The following is a 19918-nucleotide window of genomic DNA, read 5'->3' on the forward strand; positions in this document are numbered from 1 at the left end:
ACCGGAGCTGCCGCTACCTGTCTGGTTACCAGGAGGACTGAGGCCCCGCCACTGGGAGCCTGGGGTATACTTATCTTCACGGTGCAGCGCCTCCACCGGCGAGGGATCCCAGCGTAGTGGGAGGAGCCCCTCACCTGAACCTATATACACAATAATTACACACAGGTATATTACTATAAGATTTACTGAACACATAGGAACATATAGCATTCAACATAACCCAGCAGGGCCTTGTCCCACAACAACACCCCAAAGTGGAACCCCCAAAGTACCGGAGTGCCTGGGCACTTATCCTCGTAATGTCCACAAGCCAGTCCCTCCCCCAAAGAGTGTGTGTGGGATACCGCGCTTCCCTCTGTGTGTTGGGGCCCGTTGGTGCGCTTTAACAATACCTCCCTGGTCTCAGTCCAGACCAGGACAAATCGTAGAGCTCCGGGGATCAGCGGCGCGGATCCGCGCCGGAATCTGCTGCTCCCCTCCTGGGTGGATCCTTAGGCCGATGCCTCTGGAGGGGCCTCCAGCTGGATGGTACCCCTATAAATAGTCTCTCTTGAAGTCTTGGCTTGCTCACTGGCACAGGCCGCAATTCCCCCTCAGGGATAATGCCCTGCAGCATATGCGTCTGGCGTTGCCTTACTACTGGGAAAGGGTCCCTACCTAAGGCCTTCCCCTACAGCATACACCGCTCAGCACATCTACTGTGGCTCAGGGGATCTATCTGGGACCTAGGAGGGGAATCTGGCCTAGCTCAAAGGAGCACTGCCCCCGGGACCCTACCTGTACCCTCTCTGTCCAGATCCTGACTGACTTCGACGCCCCCAGCGCGCAAAAATATATCGCCTTGTCTCCTGCGCATGCGCAACACTCTCATGGCGGCTGCACTCGCATCTGCGCATGCGCGAACCTTCGCATATGCGCGCGAACCTTCGCATATGCGCGCGCACACAGACACGGCGGCGCCCTGCAAAGTGAGCCTGTCGCCCCCCCCCCCTTGCAACATCCCCCTGGCAGCGGAGGTAAAGGGTGGGGAACGGGAGTTTCGGGGAACCGAAGGGGACCTGGCTACATATAGTTACATAGTAGATGAGGTTGAAAAAAGACGTACGTCCATCAAGTTCAACCTATGCTAAATATAGACAACAGATACTTTAGACAACAGATACTTTATCCTATATCTATACTTACTTATTGATCCAGAGGAAGGCAAACAAAAAACCCCAGAGTCATATCATCCAATGATATCTCATAAGGGGAAAAATTAATTCCTTCCTGACTCCAAGAATTGGCAATCGGATTACTCCCTGGATCAACATCCTTCCCATGTATACTTATTTGGTATATCCCTGTATACCTTTCCTTTCTAAAAAGATGTCCAACCTTTTTTTGATCAAATCTCTTGTATCTGCCATCACAGTCTCCATGGGTAATGAATCCCACACTGTAACTGCCCTTACTGTAAGATCCCTTTCCTTTGTTGCTGGTGAAATCTCCTGTTGATGGCTTGATCACTTTTGTGGATAGATCCCTCGTGCTTAAAGACTTAGGATCTCTCGTCCCATATCTCCTGTGGATTCAGTTCATGTCATAATAAGGATCTATACAAGGTGTCTTACAAATCTTGTAATCATTGTCACCTTCATATGGAGAAGAAAGTCCTCTTTGGCGCTGGTGCTCCGGGTAAGTGTACGTATATAGTCCCGTGAATATACATTCGCTTCAAAACATTGCTGTAACAATAAAAGAACTGTGACCCCCTCGATGTGCCCAATTATTTAAGGTAACGGATACCTGGGGCATACAAACCACCCACCTGCTAATACACGTGCATTAGTAAGAGTGAGTGATAATAGATACATACTCTGTGACTGTGATTGAGAGTCCTGTACTGTTTAGGTGATGGGGTCATGTCTCACGTTGACACCTCTTCTATCTAATGGAAGAATACTTCACTTATGCCGCTTGAGTTGGGGTGATGTTATGGCAATGTATGGGGACATATGAAAAGGGAAAATAAAGAAAATGCTACAGCATAATACTGTATAAAACGTTTACTAAAAACCATATAACAGAGACTGTTAGAATTGCACTCACGAATTCCAACGATAACATTTGCAGTGTGAGCTTGCTGGCCATCACCAGCCTTTATCCTCCGGTTATACATGGGGTGGATATCTTTGTGGATGCCTCGATGCTTTTCTCCCTCTGTATGGGCTTCCTCTCAGCTTCCTCACTGCTGTAGCCCGCGTGTCTTCTGTGTCTGCGTCCGCCGATGATGGCATCAGCGCGCTGTCACATTCCTATGCCTGCCGGCTTGGAATCCACGTCCTCATCCCTCATACGTGCTCTTCTCCGGAGAACCAGCACCAAAGAGGACTTGCTTCTCCAGACGGTCACCAAGAAGGATCATTTGGACAATACATTAAGTCCTCTGAGGCTGCAGGTTTCTGGGCATTTCTGAACGATTGGTATCGTAATATTCACGTTTATATTCGTATTCTCCGATTAAGGTTATTACCATTGGAGTTGTGTTAATTGTCCACATTGTCACCTCCATGCTCAGTGTGTGTGTGTGTGTGTGTGTGTGTGTGTGTGTGTATGTGTATGTGTATATGTGTATGTGTATATGTATATGTATATGTGTGTATATATATATGTATATGTATATGTATATATATATATATATATATGGGGTTACTCACAAACTGGTCACCCAGCATGTCTCTCATCTTGCTACAATGTACTGGAATTAGCACGTACACCCCCAAAACCCTCAGGCAACACTCCAATTACTCTTCCATCACCTGGATTAATATACTGTAAGGTCTTACACCTAAGCAACAACATGCCAATGTAGAGAACAGAATGGTACAATGTGTCCAACAAGGCCGATTTCTCCACAGGTTCAATCAGAGCCCCAAGACATTACTTATGTAGCCCTTTTTCTGACGCTCCCCAAAGAGACTACTGGTCACTGTATACAACCTGCGGCTCCAGGAGATCTGAGCCTCCGCTAGCTGGGAACCTGGGGTGACACTTACTTAGCGCAGCGCCTCCACTTACCCAGGATCCCCGTGATGTAAGATTCCCCTGGGCAAGAAACATACAACACCTTATGATTGTAACTGGTTTTACTATAATAATGCATGGTAACCTTATCACTCTATAATGCAACGTAGCAATAACACATAACATATACACTTATACTCTAACGCTCGTATAACCTTAGTGGCTCGGCCACTCTCATCAGGAGCAACGTCTCCGTCCCCTCACCGCGTGCCCAACACACCGTTTCCATGTATAGTACTATTGGTATAGGCTCAGTTCTTTAGCCACTCGCTCAGTGTCCCTAAAGAGTTACGCCTAAGGCGGGATCAGCGCCTGTTGACCAGTGTTGGTGCACTTGATGTAATAATACCTTCCGGTCACGGCGGTGACCGGCAACAACTTCACAAAGGGTCAGACGCCTCCAACACGTAGCCTCCAGATATCACGGTGTCCAGCCGTCTGGTCCTAGATGACTGCAACCGCCGCAACTCTGTGCTTTGTCCCTAACTGGTACTCAGTAAGGGTGATGCTCGCTACCACTATAGGCCGTCCCTGCAGCACAGCAACCTATGGTGACTTCAGGGAATACTCCTAGGGCCTGCGGGGTAGAACTGTCCTATGCAGGCGGGTCACTGACCCCCTGCACCCACACTACCTCTCCCTTCACCTCCCCGATCCCCTCTCACTAACTTCTCCCTAATACCTGCAGCAACCCACTGCACTAACTGTACCTGCAGCAATCCACTGCATTCACACTCTGCCTGCAGCTGCACTGCACTCAGCACGGTGTTCTTCTTGTCAGCGCTCACAGCACTGACAGCCGTGACACTGACAAGACTGCACACACACTACCTAAGGGCAGGGTCCCTAACCTAGGGGCCGTCCCTCAGTAACTACCTACTACCCTAACAGGGATTGGGGCCTGCCTGGGACTTGGCGATCTACCTTACCTGGTGTAGGAGCCACTTGCTCCCTGCACCCTGCCTCCCCCTTCCTGCTCCCAGCTTCAACTGCCAAACGTGGTCCCCGCAACATTGTAGCCTTCCTCCACAGGAGAAGCTGCAAAACCCTATTTGCTGGCTGGCTGCACGTGATGTGGGTGAAAGGGCAATCCCCCAGAGGCTGCTGGGAATTGTAGTCCACTCAGGACTTCTTTAGCATTGGGACCGCGTGTGCTACCCTTACTGCGCCTGCGCGATCCTGTAATGGCTACCGCAGTGGTTCTACACATGTGCGACCTCACGCCAACTTTAACATTGCTGCCGGCACTCCTGGCACTGTACAGCGTGTGCGAGACTACACTGCGCAACCGCGAGCAGACACAATGGCGGCCCCCCGCTAGCCGGGTGCGCCGCAGAGCCTCGGAGCGCTCCCTGCTCCATCCCCCACCTTCTTGGCGTGCCGGCGGGTCCATTGCTGCCTCCGGCGGCACCCGCGACCGCTCGGCGCGCAGGCAAGTGGGTCTCTGAGGCTGAAAAGAGACTGGGGCTACATTCTCCCCCTCGTAAAATCCCAACAACCTCGCTTGCGTAGCAAACATAGCAGAGAATTAAATAATGAAAATGCATTGTCATGATTATACAATAACTCACATGCACTTGTTCACCGGTACTCAACATATTCACGTGGATACCCGAGGCCAGCTGAGTCTCATAGTGGGGTACCCCTAACTGATTGGGTGAGGGTATCTCCCTCTTACTCATGTGAGTCTTTTGGAGCTCAAGATCGGGTGCTACAGTCTCTACTGCCAAACCATTGCCTCCCCCTCGTAAAAAAAATAGTAAAGGGTCCTTGGTATTGACCCTTGCCTGATCATCCGCTTCCGTCTCGCGGGAGACAGGGAGGTTCAGTCTCTTGCCTCGGTCCACCACATGGCGAATGAAGCGCTCCATCGTGCACATAAAAGAGGCAACAACTACAGAGCGGTCACAGCACAGTCTTTGTTCGCTCCAGCAATCCCTTTAGCGGTGATGTCTTCTGGGGACAGCACAATGTCTACGTGCGGGCCCATGTCTTGAGAAGAAAAAGCTTGGAGGTTCCTCGTGTAGGAGTAAGCGTCGCTCATGCCCGCTGTACCGGATACCTTGATGAGGTCAAATCTGCTCCATGGTCTGCAGACATCTTCTAGGGGAGACAGTAAACACAAAAAACAAAACTGTGCGCTACTACCTAACTACCTATAAAGTTTAAATGTATAAATATATACAGTGCAGTGACTATACCATCAATTTAGTGATAAAAAAATTATAAAAAATTAAACCACAACTCCCACAGTGAGATAATTATACATTAAATAATAAGTGCCACATAACCGTGTTGGGGATAATGGCGTCTGCAGCTGTAAACGCAGGGGTGGCTCAGCACCCCACACACACTAAGAGAATGGAAACAAAAGAAAACAACGCACAACGCCAAATAGTGAAGCAAATTCAACAATATATTATAGAATTAAAAAGGGGGTAATATATCTGCGTACATGAAAAAAGTTGGTAAAAGGCATGTACACTGGCGACACACTTTATTCGAGCTCGGCTAGTCCCACGAATTCGGGTATACCCGGGTGTATTGAGGTTTGTGACTGTTTTCTGCCCGAGTGCATTGAGGTATTTTCCAGGCAGGGATTGAAGCATTTTGTTCCCTCTGGCTGCAATACTGCACAGTATATATATATATACTGCATTACAATTCATGAATTTATGCCATCTGGTAGACACGCGAAGCATTGCAGCCTATTAAATCCTAATCATTATCATTTAACAGATCAGCCGCCCGTCAGCCAGGCATGAACCCAGGCTGGGAAGGCAAACGCAACGGGGCTTGTCAGAGGTGAGGAGCGGCGCATTCCAGGTATCTGCCAGGTACAAACTGGGTATTTGCTCGAATAAAGTGTGTCGGTGCAGTAGTGTGTATCACACTGTTTACCACTCGGCAGCTGTTAGCTGTAGATTCAGGTGCTTGCTTCCCTCTGCTGCTGCAGCTCAGTTGATTCTGGGGCAGGACGTCAGTCTTTTCACTCCCAAGGGGATTTCCCTTCATGCAGCCAGGTTCAGCAGCTGGTACTGGGGCTCGGTGAAATCGCTCCTGCTTCCTGGCCGATATGAAGCTGCTCCTGTACCTCGGCAGGTGTATCCTCTGCACAGAGGTTAAAACGCAGCTTGCTGGGGTGCTCTCAGCGTGCCACGATGCCGCTCCGTCGCGGGACGCTGTGTAATGACGTCACTGTCTACACAGCAGTAGTGGATTCAATAGGGAAGTTTGAACAGTCTTACAAAGTCTCTCACAAGTGTCCAAAACAGCAAGTGTCCCTGAAGAAGTAGTTAATTCTACGAAACTAGTTGGATGTAACATTCTATTGCCTTATATCTGCTTACATTGGCCTTTGTCTATGTGTTGGCCTGTCCTGTTTTTATTTCATCCTGTGTGCTGTTTTGGACACTTGTGAGAGACTTTGTAAGACTGTTCAAACTTCCCTATTGAATCCACCACTGCTTTCCTTAGGGGGAACAGAAATTGCTGATTGCTGCTCAAGGCACTCCCTCCCCCTGGTGGACTCTATAGGAGGGGCAGCATAGTCTTTCAAGGAGTGTTGCGGGCTCTGCACTGAGTCACTCACAGTGTGGGGGCGGGGCTCTGGTTTTCCCGCCAGTCCTGGGCAGAGGCTTGCAACATTCTTCTGTGCAGGCTGGCAATCAGCCGCACATGTGCCATTTTGATTTGGCGGGAGCCGCCATTTTAGGTGGGACACACTGTTAATGTCACTAGGGCTCTCGGTGCAGGCAGAAACTGCCAAGTCAGGGTAAATAAAGGGGCACCCATCGGTCGGACCCTCGGGCAGATTTAAGAATTGGGGGCCATATTCCTCGCTTATGGCCTGGCTTACATATATCAGTACAGCACTCCATTGCAAGGTGACATCATACCTTCGCCCTCTGACCCACGTACAAGCTAACCCAGGGAGTTTCCAAACCTGCGCCTGGACATCTAACAAGGACACGCCAGCCGGGACTGCCCCCATGGCAACCACGCGGTTAGGAGTCAAGGCCCATGCGTAGACCTCCTGCCTTGAGGGCACCCACATGGTGAAACAAAAATAGCACAATTGAGCAAAAAATTACAGGGCACCCCAGGTCTGATATCTCAGCAGAGCCTCCAAATGTAGCCCTTTTTCTGACGCTCCCCAAAGAGACTACTGGTCACTGTATACAACCTGCGGCTCCAGGAGATCTGAGCCTCCGCTAGCTGGGAACCTGGGGTGACACTTATAGTGCAGTGCCTCCACTTACCCAGGAACCCCATGATGTAAGATTCCCCTGGGCAAGAAACATACAACACCTTATGATTGTAACTGGTTTTACTATAATAATGCACGGTAACCTTATCACTCTATAATGTAACGTAGCAATAACACATAACATATACACTTATACTCTAACGCTCGTATAACCTTAGTGGCTCGGCCACTCTCATCAGGAGCAACGTCTCCGCCCCCTCACCGCGTGCCCCACACACCGTGTCCATGTATAGTACTATTGGTATAGGCTCAGTTCTTTAGCCACTCGCTCAGTGTCCCTAAAGAGTTACGCCTAAGGCGGGATCAGCGCCTGTTGACCGGTGTTGGTGCACTTGATGTAATAATACCTTCCGGTCACGGCGGTGACTGGCAACAACTTCACAAAGGATCAGACACCTCCAACACGTAGCCTCCAGATATCACGGTGTCCAGCCATCTGGTCCCAGATGACTGCAACCGCTGCAACTCTGTGCTTTGTCCCTAACTGGTACTCAGTAAGGGTGATGCCTGCTACCACTATAGGCCGTCCCTGCAGCACAGCAACCTATGGTGACTTCAGGGAATACTCCTAGAGCCTGCGGGGTAGAACTGTCCTATGCAGGCGGGTCACTGACCCCCTGCACCCACACTACCTCTCCCTTCACCTCCCGGATCCCCTCTAACTAACTTCTCCCTAATACCTGCAGCAACCCACTGCACTAACTGTACCTGCAGCAACCCACTGCATTCACACTCTGCCTGCAGCTGCACTGCACTCAGCACGGTGTCCTTCTTGTCAGCACTCACAGCACTGACAGCCGTGACACTGACAAGACTGCACACTCACACCTAAGGGCAGGGTCCCTAACCTATGGGCCGTCCCTCAGTACCTACCCACTACCCTAACAGGGATTGGGGCCTGCCTGGGACTTGGCGATCTACCTTACCTGGTGTAGGAGCCACTTGCTCCCTGCACCCTTCCTCCCCCTTCCTGCTCCCAGCTCCAACTGCCAAACGTGTTCCCCGCAACATTGTAGCCTTCCTCCACAGGAGAAGCTGCAAAACCCTATTTGCTGGCTGGCTGCACGTGATGTGGGTGAAAGGGCAATCCCCCAGAGGCTGCTGGGAATTGTAGTCCACTCAGGACTTCTTTAGCATTGGGACCGCGTGTGCTACCCTTACTGCGCCTGCGCGATCCTGTAATGGCTACCGCAGTGGTTCTACACATGTGCGACCTCACGCCAACTTTAACATTGCTGCCGGCACTCCTGGCACTGTACAGCGCGTGCGCGACTACACTGCGCAACTGCGAGCAGACACAATGGCGGCCCCTGCTAGCCGGGTGCGCCGCAGAGCCTCGGAGCGCTCCCTGCTCCATCCCCCACCTTCTCGGCATGCCGGCGGGTCCGTTGCTGCCTCCGGCGGCACCCGAGACCACTCGGCGCGCCGACCTGGGGGTCTCTGAGGCTGAAAAGAGACTGAGGCTACACTTATTACATTGCAGAGTTAGGCCTTGTCCAGGGTTATTGCTGGCGGGCGGAGGCGCGCTGAGGGAAAGCGGGTGCTTTCCCTGGCCTTAGACAGCGCGCCGTCCGGGGGCGTGTCGGCGGGCGGGCCAGTGACATCACGGAGTTGGTTCGCTCTCATTGGGCGAACCGCTCACGTGACCGGCCCTGCGCTCCGGCAAGCGCTTCAATTTAAAATGTACCTAAGACCTACGCTTCCGGGCGCGCGTGCGGAAGCGTAGGCGAGCCCCTACTAAAGCCGCTCTCATTGCGGCTGTAGGGGCTCCCTGGTAAGTACCAGCGCACCTCAGCATGGGTCAGCACGTAAGCGCTGACCATGCCCGGGGCCTTACCGTAATGAAAAGAGACACCGTGCTGTAAATAAAAAGGTTGCACAATACAGATGTAGCCAGTGTTATTGCAACGTGTGGTGAGCTGGTTAAATAGTGTGATCGCCACACATTGATTGAAAGCAATGGTGCTTGTCCCGCTGCCGTCTGTCCCGCTGCCGCCTGTCCCGCTGCAGCGCGCTACGAGTTGCGATAATGTCGGGTGCATCTGTACAGTACAATAAGATCAGGCACTTATCAAATAAAAACGGAATAAAACAGAAAGACTATGTCGAGCAATGAATGAGTGGCAGGACAGGCAATATAAAGTGTGGCTGACCAATAGGAAGAGGGGGCAGGCCTGGAGGAGAACATGGAGCTGTCCTGGATAGGCTGTCAAAAGAAGGATACAGGTGAGCAGTCTTTGCGCCTGATTGAACTTTGTGTGTGTGTTGGGGGCGGAGCCTCACTGCAGGAGCAGTGAATAAATTAAAAAGATCTGGCGCGCGCTCTGTAAGAGATGAGGGCGCGCGCCCGTGAACAGCAGCAGCCGTCACAGCTCGAGCCGCTTGCGGCTCAGCAACCGCCCGCCGGGGACGAGGAGGGAGTCCCCCAACCACCGAGACCGGAGGGAGCCGACGTAGGAAGCGCCCCGCAGCAGCGGCCGGAATACGAGGTGAGGGGAGGCCATGCCGCGGCCGCCGCGACCCCCGTATCCTCACCGTTCTGTTCTTTCTTCAGTCTTCTCTTCTGTATTTGTAATCCATTCTACAGGCGGATGGGGTCCTGTCGTCTTCTTGAGGTCAAATGAGACAGGACAGGCCTTATATAAGGCCTGTGACGTCACATTTGACTGTCAAATGACACCCCTCCAATCCTATTGGGTGGTGTACCATGTGACAGAAACTCTCATGTAAAGTGAGTGTAACAGGGGACTTATCCCTGTTTAAAAATGTGCCTCTAATCCAGCAGTGTGGTGGTTAACTGCTGGTAGACAATTAACCAATACCACCTGGCTGATTACAGGTATCAGAAAAAGCCTGCCTCTGAGACAGGAAGGGAGATTCTTCCTGAGCTCACACTGAGTTGAGCTGACCCAGGAAGCAGAAAGATCAGGGAATTCCTTAGTCCCACACGTGGGGATGACCAAGGAAAGACTGCACACACACAGATGTCTTGAGCCTGCCAAAAGATACTGCATGCTGCCAGCAGGACACAGGGGACAATACTTCTAAACCTGGATCCTGACATTGCCTTATCGCACAAGGGTGTGGACACCAGGAGAACAGAGGAGCCTTCCCCTACAACTACAGAGACAGATAAGACTTTTCTTATAAGACTGTTATCTATGTCTATATATATATAATGTCTCTATGATTTGGGCTGGTGAATCGCTGGGCTAACCACGCAGTTAAAGAGAGCTGGACTATAAGTGTATATATACTCCAAAGTGGAGCAGATTTTTGTTTGCTGATTTTCACGTTTGCTGTGTTTAAAGCGACGGGCGCAATAAAGCCTTACTTTAATTTCACCTTAAAACAGTCTCCATTGCATATCTATGCACATGTCCTCTTACAGTGAGGAAGCCAGCCAATCAGGAAAGCTGTGCTTCACTCCCTTTAAGATGGCGGCACCAAAAACAATATGGCTGCCAACACGTTACTCCAACCAATTGGATTGTGAGATATACCACGTGAGGCTTCACATGGTATATCCCCAATCTGATTGATTGTAGTAAACCATTTTTTAAAAGGATGTGACGTCACTCACTTTCGTTGACGAAAAAAGAAACACACCTGGGTACCTGGGTACCTCTCCCTCTCCCACACACCCGGTCTCAGTACGCTTGTCTTGCCGCAGGGAGAGTTGATTCTGGGGGAGCATCACCAGTCAGAATACTAATCACACGTGGCACTCTGACGCTATCAGTATGATAAGTTTGTGAGCACAGGCGTAGTGGCGCAGTACATCAGATTCACCGGAGGGAGTTTGTGCTGCACGATCTTAGAGTGAACCCTATAACAGCCACAGAACATTACGACTACATGTGTGTAAGAGGCGTGTTAATATTACAATATTATTATTTGTACGGTTAAGTATTTGAGTCGTTCAATTACCTCAACAAAAATATTCCCTGTGCCGTCTGTAGAACAGAAATTGCAATCAAAATGTTGAAAATCACCTAACCCCTGGGGTGCCATTTCGGAGGTTTCCTGTTGCTCCCCGCAGCCACTGACCAGCAAAGCCAGTCTCCCGCGGGGGGGATCTCCCAGCGGACCCCAATACCTGGAACAGTGAGTCCTGCTTTGTCTGTATCTCAGGGGTGGCCCTTTTTTGGTATACAGGTGTCTCCCCGCGTGCTGTTTGTTTGAAGTCGAATCGAATATTGTCAAAAACCTTGTGAATGTCTGTGGGTGGAATATTAGTTAACTTAACGTGATTTGTGAACGGCGCTAACACACCAAATAAGTGAATAAAAGTGCAATATACTTTAAAATAGGTGAAAAAGGTGATCTCTAATAAATTTCTCAACCTTCCAGGAATGTGTATAGATTCCTTTACGAGATAGCTTGTCCAGGGTAGGAAGGGAGCGACGATATCAGGGATACACCAAAAAAATAAAGAACATATACTGTAATAGTGCAGTAAATCAAAACAACTTGGATAGCAGGAAAACTTGGCTCTTTAGAAATGCCTACTTACAGCAGGTCAGATAAAAATTGAATTCGATAAACATTCGATAAACAAATTCAGATAAACTCTTGAATTCGTGCTCCTGAGGAAGCTGTCATTGACAGCGAAACGCGTAGAGCCAGTCACAGTTGCAGCTGCCTTTAAACTGAAGGCTCCTGAAGTGCCGAGTTCCCTCACAGCCCGCCTCCAGAGCTCCTTGACCGGACCGGACGTCGTCACCGCCGTACCGGATGTGACGTCAGACGCCAGCTTCCACACGGTCTGATGCGAGTAGTGGAGAAGAGTAGCTGAGTTGTACCACAGGGTCCGGCACCTCCCTGCCTCAAGTAAAACATTACGTGTACATGTCTAATGTACTTATTGTGAGTACGATTCCTATGCCTTTGTTGTTTTTTCCAACATAAATTTTATATCGATCTGTACCATGGTCTGCCCTTGTTTTGCATGACATTCACCATACACCATCTCCTGTCTGAGAGCTGATCTGAATATACTCCCTGCTGAAAACCTGTCCTGGTTTAGAAGATTACGACCCATCTCTACCAGTGGTGTAGACAATGCTGTTTTTTTATCTGACCTGCTGTAAGTAGGCATTTCTAAAGAGCCAAGTTTTCCTGCTATCCAAGTTGTTTTGATTTACTGTACTATTATATGTTCTTTATTTTTTTGGTGTATCCCTGATATCGTCGCTCCCTTCCTACCCTGGACAAGCTGTGGGTGGAATATTGACACATTCACCCTTCTCTACACATGATATAACAGATCCATCCTCTCAAGGGGGGAAGAAAAGGGGAGCGAAATAACTCAGGGAAAATGTGTGCAGCCGACCCAGGGCCCTGAGGGAGAATGTTCCGCAGAGTCAGAGGGCTGAAGAACTGCAGATCCGTGTCCTGGACCACATGTCTCACTGGGCCCAAGGCACCAGCATTGTCTCTACCCCCTGTCACTGATCCTGTCCTCTCAGGCCTTGCAGATTATTTTGATGCTAGTAAAAGGTGAATAAATGACACAGAAACACAGAATAGATACAATGCATTATAATACGCGCGTCATGTAACTCCTCAGTGACTCCTCCTACTGACATTCTATAAATGGGAATCACAGGGCAAAGGTTTTGGGCAAAGAACCTGATACATTGTCACAAAGAGATTTCACATGAAAATGATGAACTTTTGCGGAAGTAAAACACAGCAGAAATGTTAAATAATATATTTCATATTTTAATTACTGGTTTATATGTTATCACAGAGGCTTCTTTCTATAATCTCTCATACATTGTTTCTGTAAATGAGACATTTAATGCAATGTTTTATGGGGAAATAGGTAGCCACTAGTAAAAGCGTTGCTGCTTTGATAATGTGGCTGGGTTATTGTACCCTATGAAAGTAGGAGGAAATGATGCCACCAAACATCAATCATAACAATGGTCTTTTACGTGAGCGGCAACACCCACTTCCAGTATAAAAGGAGCAGATACTGTATCTGTTCTAAAAGAAAAGGACTACTTTACACCTGCTGTGCAGACTGCACTTCCTATTATCTCTATATCGCCCCCTATAGAGGAAGCAGCATGCCTCATCAATCTACCCACTGCAGCTCTGGGCCCCAGCACTCCAGCTCACACTCAGCTGTATTACCTAAGCATGGCGGCACACACAGCATCTGCTCATATTCTTCTAACAAAGTCGCTTCTTGTCACCAGGCAAAGTCTGGCTTTAGCAGTAAAAGTGCCTGTAGTGCTGGTTCCAGGGGACATAAGATCTCAGGTGGAAGTTGCCATTCAGGGAGAAGTGGACACGGATATGGATCTGGTAGTGGATATGGCATTGGGGGATCATTTTGCTCTGGAGGCATCACCCCTGTTACCGTGAACCAAGGTCTCCTGTCACCACTCAACTTGGAGATTGACCCAAACATCCAGAGAATGAGGACTGATGAGAAGAATCAAATCAAGGGTCTCAATAACAAATTTGCCTCCTTCATTGACAAGGTAAGGTCATGTTACATCGCACATACATGGGGACAGACTGTAGCATGTATATGTCCTAATAACTCTGGTTAGAGAATGTGTAGCATAAAATCACATAGACGTTCTGTAGCATAAGACGTCTTCAGTTGAATAGACCATAAGGTGTCTCCCAGCACCAGAAGGGACCTTATAGAATAACACTGCTCAGTAAGTAAGAACTGTATGTGACACTTTCTCAGGGGTTCCCACCCAGTGACAGTGTCACACATTTGATGCATGTTTCTTACTTGGCTGCAGTGTTAAACTCAAACATATGTGGAAATATACAAAGTAACACAATTACAGAGGCAGTTAGGGCTTAAATAGTATCTTATTAGCCCATTTATATGTAACAGAACCCGTTGTCTTAGATGCTAAAACAAAACATTATTGCTGCATCTTCCAGGCAAACTGCAGAATATTTTGCTGAGAATGTTTGGCCATTTTTATGATTATTATTGTTTCTCCTACTTGCTTTAGGTGCGATTTCTGGAGCAACAGAATAAAATGCTTGAGACCAAGTGGGCTTTGTTACAGGATCAGAACACTGCGAGGTGTCAAATGGAACCTCTCTTTGAGGCTTTTATCAGTAACCTCAGGAGACAGCTGGAGAGTCTAACATGTGAGAGAGCGCGCCTGGATGCAGAAAGGAACAGTATGGAGGAGACCGCAGAAGACATGACGAGAAGGTAAGTACTAACTTACCCTCAGTATGGGAGATTTATGCTTATAGTCTACTTTATTTTGTTGTTGTAGTTATCTGTTTGCTCTGCATTTGGACACCCCTTAAGATATCGTAACCACATTTTGTATGGTGGTTCCTGAGATAAACGAGCAGGTTTGTGTTCATGTCTGGATACAATTAGATACATTCTACTTGTAATTTAATGAGTTATTGCAATTTCTCTAAGCATGTGAGCCACTGGGTGTTGTACCTGGTCGGCAATGTATCTGAGGATATCATAATGCACATAGCCTGGTGGCAGATAATAAGAGTCAGATAGCTAGCTAAAAGGTTTACACTGAAAGCAGACGGGGAAAGAAAGAGAGGAAGTCAGTTGGCGCCCAAGGAGAAAATAATAATGCTGGAGAAGGAGAGAGAGGCGGAAAGAATTGGGGACATTGTAAGGAATTAACGGAAAGTGGTGGGAGGGAGAGGGATTGTTTTTTTAGGATTCACGAGTAACACTGGGTACTTTTAGCTATATACATATACACATAGATAGATACATACACACATACAGTACATAATATAACACAGCAAACAATATTAATAATACAAAATATTCCACCAGAATGAATATACAACATACAATATGATAAAATCTAACCTATAATTCCCCAGATATGAGGAAGAAAACAGCAGGCGCATCGCTGCAGAGAATGAATTTGTTGGGCTAAAGAGGGTAAGGCAGTAGGGAGATTTGTCACAATTTTGCTGATTTACAATATTTGAAAATAAACACAATCTGCACACAATTCTGTACACACACACATACACACACACACATATACACACACACACACATATAGACACACATACTGTATATACACACACGCACATTTACACACACACACACACACGCACGCACGCACGCACTCACACACGCACGCACACGCATGGCCCCATTTCACATGTCTCTTCCCTGTAGGATGCTGATGCTGCTTTTATGAACAAAGCGGAGCTGCAGGATAAGGCGGATTCCCTGACTGATGAGATCAACTTCCTGCGAGTTCTGTTTGATGCGGTAAAATCTCTAACATGTTTCTGTTACTTTCTTGTTTAACGGACAGAGGAGGTTATTGATATCCAGCTACATAAGCATTATTTATGTGCGACATAGGAGGTTATTGATTATAATGAGATAGTGCTGATCGGGGCACTAACACGTGGAAACTCCAACTGAAGGCAATAAGAGTTTCTGTGCGATAGTTCCCCGATCGGCACTATCGCAGTTTAATTAATGACCCCCATAGGGTTATATTTATCAATAAGTCTCCCAGCTACAAACCTGTCCCAAACCCAGCGCAATAACACCGCACGAGGTTTATAAAAGGAGAAAATACCATCGGTTTGAGTGAGAATGTTGTTGCATGATAAATGTATCGAACGCGATGGAACTTACTAATTATTGTAATTTGATTACATTTTACAATGACAAATTGTTCGAACGCGATAGAACTTGCTAGAAGTTTGGTTACATTTATGGAACGTTTGATGGGAACAGCAGCAAAGTGACTCTTGTCAGGTTCTCCCATCTCTAATCTTATATACACAATATTATCATGTGTCTACGTTACAGGAAATATCTCAGCTTCAGGCCCAGATCTCAGATACCTCAGTCATTGTCTCCATGGATAACAGCCGGGACCTGGACATGGGCGGTATCATTGCTGAGGTCAGAGCTCAATATGAGGACATTGCTAACAGGAGCAGAGCTGAAGCAGAATCCATGTACCAAACAAGGGTGAGTCTATTACAGGCAGATAACATCACAACTAAAACCAATCCTCATGCACATCGGGTGCACAAAATCCTGTGATATAATTTCCATATCTATAACCAGTCCTGTTTTATCTCCAGTTTGAGGAGCTGAGCATGACTGCCGGGAGAAATGGGAATGATCTGCAGAACACCAGGAATGAGATCGCTGACCTCAACCGAGCAATTCAGCGGCTTAAGGGAGAGATAGAGAGTGTGAAAACGCAGGTAACACACACAGATATTACACAGGCACACGCACTAATAGCTTTACAGATGCAGATAAAATATTTCTTTAATGTTTCTTATAAAGCGATCTAGCTGTATTATTACCTTTTATTAGCAATAGTTGAATGTGAAGAAAATGTATAGTATTCAATAATATGTTAAAGGAAAAAACTGAAATCATATGACCCGATAGTTGATGCTGTGCTGATCTCATTTTAACTTTTTGTTTAAATCTTAATTTTTGGTTGATATTTCACTAGAGATTTGTGTAACTTTCACATAAACAGTTACGCCGGCTACATCTGTACGTGTAACCGAGAGACGTTTGCAGTAACTAGTAATTAGAAACTTGGTTTGATTTTTCTGCCATTTTCACCATGTGTCCCCAGCGCACTGCACTGGAAGCCGCTATAAGTGACGCTGAGGGACGGGGCGAGTCGGCTGTCAGAGATGCCAAGAATAAACTGTCTGAGCTGGAGAATGCTCTGCAGAAAGCTAAGCAGGACATGGCTTGCCAGCTGCGGGAATACCAGGAGCTGATGAATGTGAAGCTGGCTCTGGATATTGAGATTGCAACTTATAAAAAAATGTTGGAGGGAGAAGAGTGCAGGTAAATGTAATATCTATACACACCCCTTTATTCCTCTTACTGTGAGCATAGAAAGAACTTACACCCGTCTCATACATTATATTGTAATACCCCCCTGCTGCCAATCTCCCCAATTATATACATTGTGTGCTATTAAATACAAGCCTAAAGCATGCCTGAGAAATGGGATAAAACACTTTAATAAACATTCACTCATCTACAACAGAAGACACACATCATAATGTTTAATCTTCATGGACCAATACTCCTACTAATAATTATTATGTTTGTTTCAGGTTGGGTAAAGACGGCTCTGTTAACATCTGTAAGTGACTCAATGTTTTCTTGTGTGTATGTGCTAAGGGGGTGTAAGATTATTCCTAAACTTGGGGTTACGTTTGGCCTCTTAACTTCTCCATAGTCTTCTAATTTGTAATTTCTGTTACACTCTTTTATAAGCACAATTACTGAATAAGAAATACATTTACATTCTGTTTTCTTCTATTAACCCATTACTAAAATCTAACTTCCTATTATCAGAAGTAAAGAAGTGTAATAGCTCACTGACTCCCATTTAATTAATTTGTGGCATAAGCAAGAACAAACTGTCCTTAAGCATGAATACCCATCACTGTAATTATAATAATAATAATATGTTACGTTATGTCACACACATTCCCAATCACACGGTTACTAAGTGACACGTACGTTACATTTCTTACAGCCGTGCTACACTCTAGCACTGGGGGAAAACACTGCGCTGGGGGGATGTCCCACGGTGGAAGTGGACATCACCATAAGAGCGGATGTAGCTCAGGCAGCGGAAGAAGCATCAGCCATGTCTCCAAAAGCAACCATTGCTCAGGGCCTGGATACAGCTGTTACACTGGGGGCATCGCTTCCAAGCACTGACAGTAACTGCCGGGCTCATTATTTACCTGCCATTGCTGCCCCAGTGCAGGAAATCTTCTATATAGCTAAAAGTGTCTCTATTTAATGACTCTGCTTGTATCTATATTACATGACACAGTGGGCTCTGCTGAATACTTTACTGGCACATAATGTAAATGTAATCATCGCGGCTTTTCTGTGTCTCTGTCTCTTCAATAAACTGCTCTTTATCACCAATGTTTCACACACTTATTTCCTGGTGTATGTTCATAACTGGAAAAGTAATAATTATTACTGACTTGTGACGAGGAACAAATACTGTACAGACACATAATGATACACTGCACAGAATGTAACATTGTGATCAGGTGATGTGTCTCGTGTGGTACACCAGACAGTAACAGCTGAGAATGGGCACGTTCGTGGGGTTGGAGTCTGACACCGGGGAACAGGGTGAGGGTCCGGATCTCCCGAATCCAGGAACAGGGAACACTCACTTTCAGGGATATTCTGGACCACGTGACCGTAACTACATAAGCGATCTGAATACAAACGGAAACAAATACAATTTCTGCTTGCCACCAGGATCTAGTCTTGCGGTACTTTCCCCTCCATAAATATACACGTATCCCTCACCTCCCGCCGTTTTGCTTTGGCAGGGAAGGTGCAGATTGAGTAGGAGAAGGCTGTAGGTTCGTCTTTGAATTTATTTTAAAACAATTACAAATCAAAAGAAAAAGAATCAAAGAGAGATAAAGCGCGCAGGGGAAAGCAGCACCAAGAAAGAAAGATTCTGTAATCTGTGATAGCGCTGGTCCAGTAATGCTGTTACCCTAAAGATAGCGCCTCTTCTCTCAGCTAGTATACTGTCCAATACATTCCAGTTGTTTTAACACTGTTACATTACCCTGGTGTTGGGTAAAGTGGTTGACACACAAAGAGGTATGTTATTTATTTTTTAATTTATTAAATTCTTTACCAGGAAGTAATACATTGAGAGTTATCTCTTGTTTTCAAGTATGTCCTGGGCACAGAGTTATAATGACAATACATGGTTACATTAAATGGACAGGGTTATATATGTATTGTGATGTCCACACCCCGTTGCAGTCTCTTGTATCCAGATCAAAGGCAGGGAAACGTAGTGTTGATGCACAGGAGGATTTATTTGCCAGGTACAAAGCAGGAACAGGGTTAACTTATAACATAAAACAGAAACAAAAACCTAACTCCTTTTCAGAGTTCTGACTAATACAGCTTAGTCCCTAACTAACAGTGGGGGAAACCTAAGGTCTTTCCCCACTTTAGACACTGTACTTGCAGCTTCCCTTTGCAGTATCTCACAGGGCTGTCTGTGTGTGTGCCTTCAGATTGGCACAGCAGCAGCACAGGAAGCTGTCTGTGCTGCTTTTTAACCTTGAAGCTCATTAATTAGGGCTCAGGTGAGAGTGAAGGGAACACACCCTGGAAGGTGCTCGGTCCTATGTACCTCCCCTCAAACACCTTTTGCTTCAATATATCACATATCCCCCCCCATTGCTCAATCGTTATCGGGTGAGCACTGGAAAATAGGGAGGTGTATACTCGGGACAATGCATCAGCATTTCCATGTTTGGAGCCTGGCCTGTGTTCAACTGTGAACTGGAACCCCTGGAGACTCAAAAACCAGCGAGTTACACGAGCAGTCCTTTCCTTATTTTGTTGCATGTACTTTAAGGGTGCATGGTCGGTTATTAGGGTAAATTTTCTCCCTAATAAATAATATTTTAGAGTCTCTAACGCCCATTTGATGGCCAAGCTCTCTTTCTCAACTACGGCATATCTCTTCTCATGGACAGTTAGCTTTCTGCTGATATATATGATGGGGTGTTCCTCCG

At 47.0% G+C, this 19918-nt stretch overlaps 1 protein-coding gene across 1 annotated transcript; it reads left to right on the plus strand.

The window, feature by feature from the left end:
- Positions 1–13251: 13251 nt before the first annotated feature.
- On the plus strand, positions 13252–18207 carry LOC142494799 (keratin, type II cytoskeletal cochleal-like). The gene is made up of 9 exons (XM_075599272.1): positions 13252–13833; positions 14332–14540; positions 15197–15257; positions 15504–15599; positions 16155–16319; positions 16436–16561; positions 16951–17171; positions 17447–17475; positions 17875–18207. Exons 1-9 carry the CDS (start codon positions 13267–13269, stop codon positions 18060–18062), a joined length of 1662 nt encoding a protein of 553 aa, XP_075455387.1. The 5' UTR covers positions 13252–13266; the 3' UTR covers positions 18063–18207.
- Positions 18208–19918: the final 1711 nt, after the last annotated feature.

Source organism: Ascaphus truei, chromosome 5 (genome assembly GCF_040206685.1).
Source record: "Ascaphus truei isolate aAscTru1 chromosome 5, aAscTru1.hap1, whole genome shotgun sequence".
Lineage (NCBI taxonomy): Eukaryota > Metazoa > Chordata > Amphibia > Anura > Ascaphidae > Ascaphus > Ascaphus truei.

What these genes read in the sequence shown, in the direction of transcription:
- LOC142494799 (XM_075599272.1), top strand. Translation starts at nt 13,267, where the DNA reads ATGGTCTTTTACGTGAGCGGCAACACCCACTTCCAGTATAAAAGGAGC. An exon ending in TGCGAGTTCTGTTTGATGCG is followed by an intron (nt 15,600 to 16,154) that starts GTAAAATCTCTA and finishes TCTACGTTACAG; the next exon opens with GAAATATCTCAGCTTCAGGC. An exon ending in TAGAGAGTGTGAAAACGCAG is followed by an intron (nt 16,562 to 16,950) that starts GTAACACACACA and finishes ATGTGTCCCCAG; the next exon opens with CGCACTGCACTGGAAGCCGC.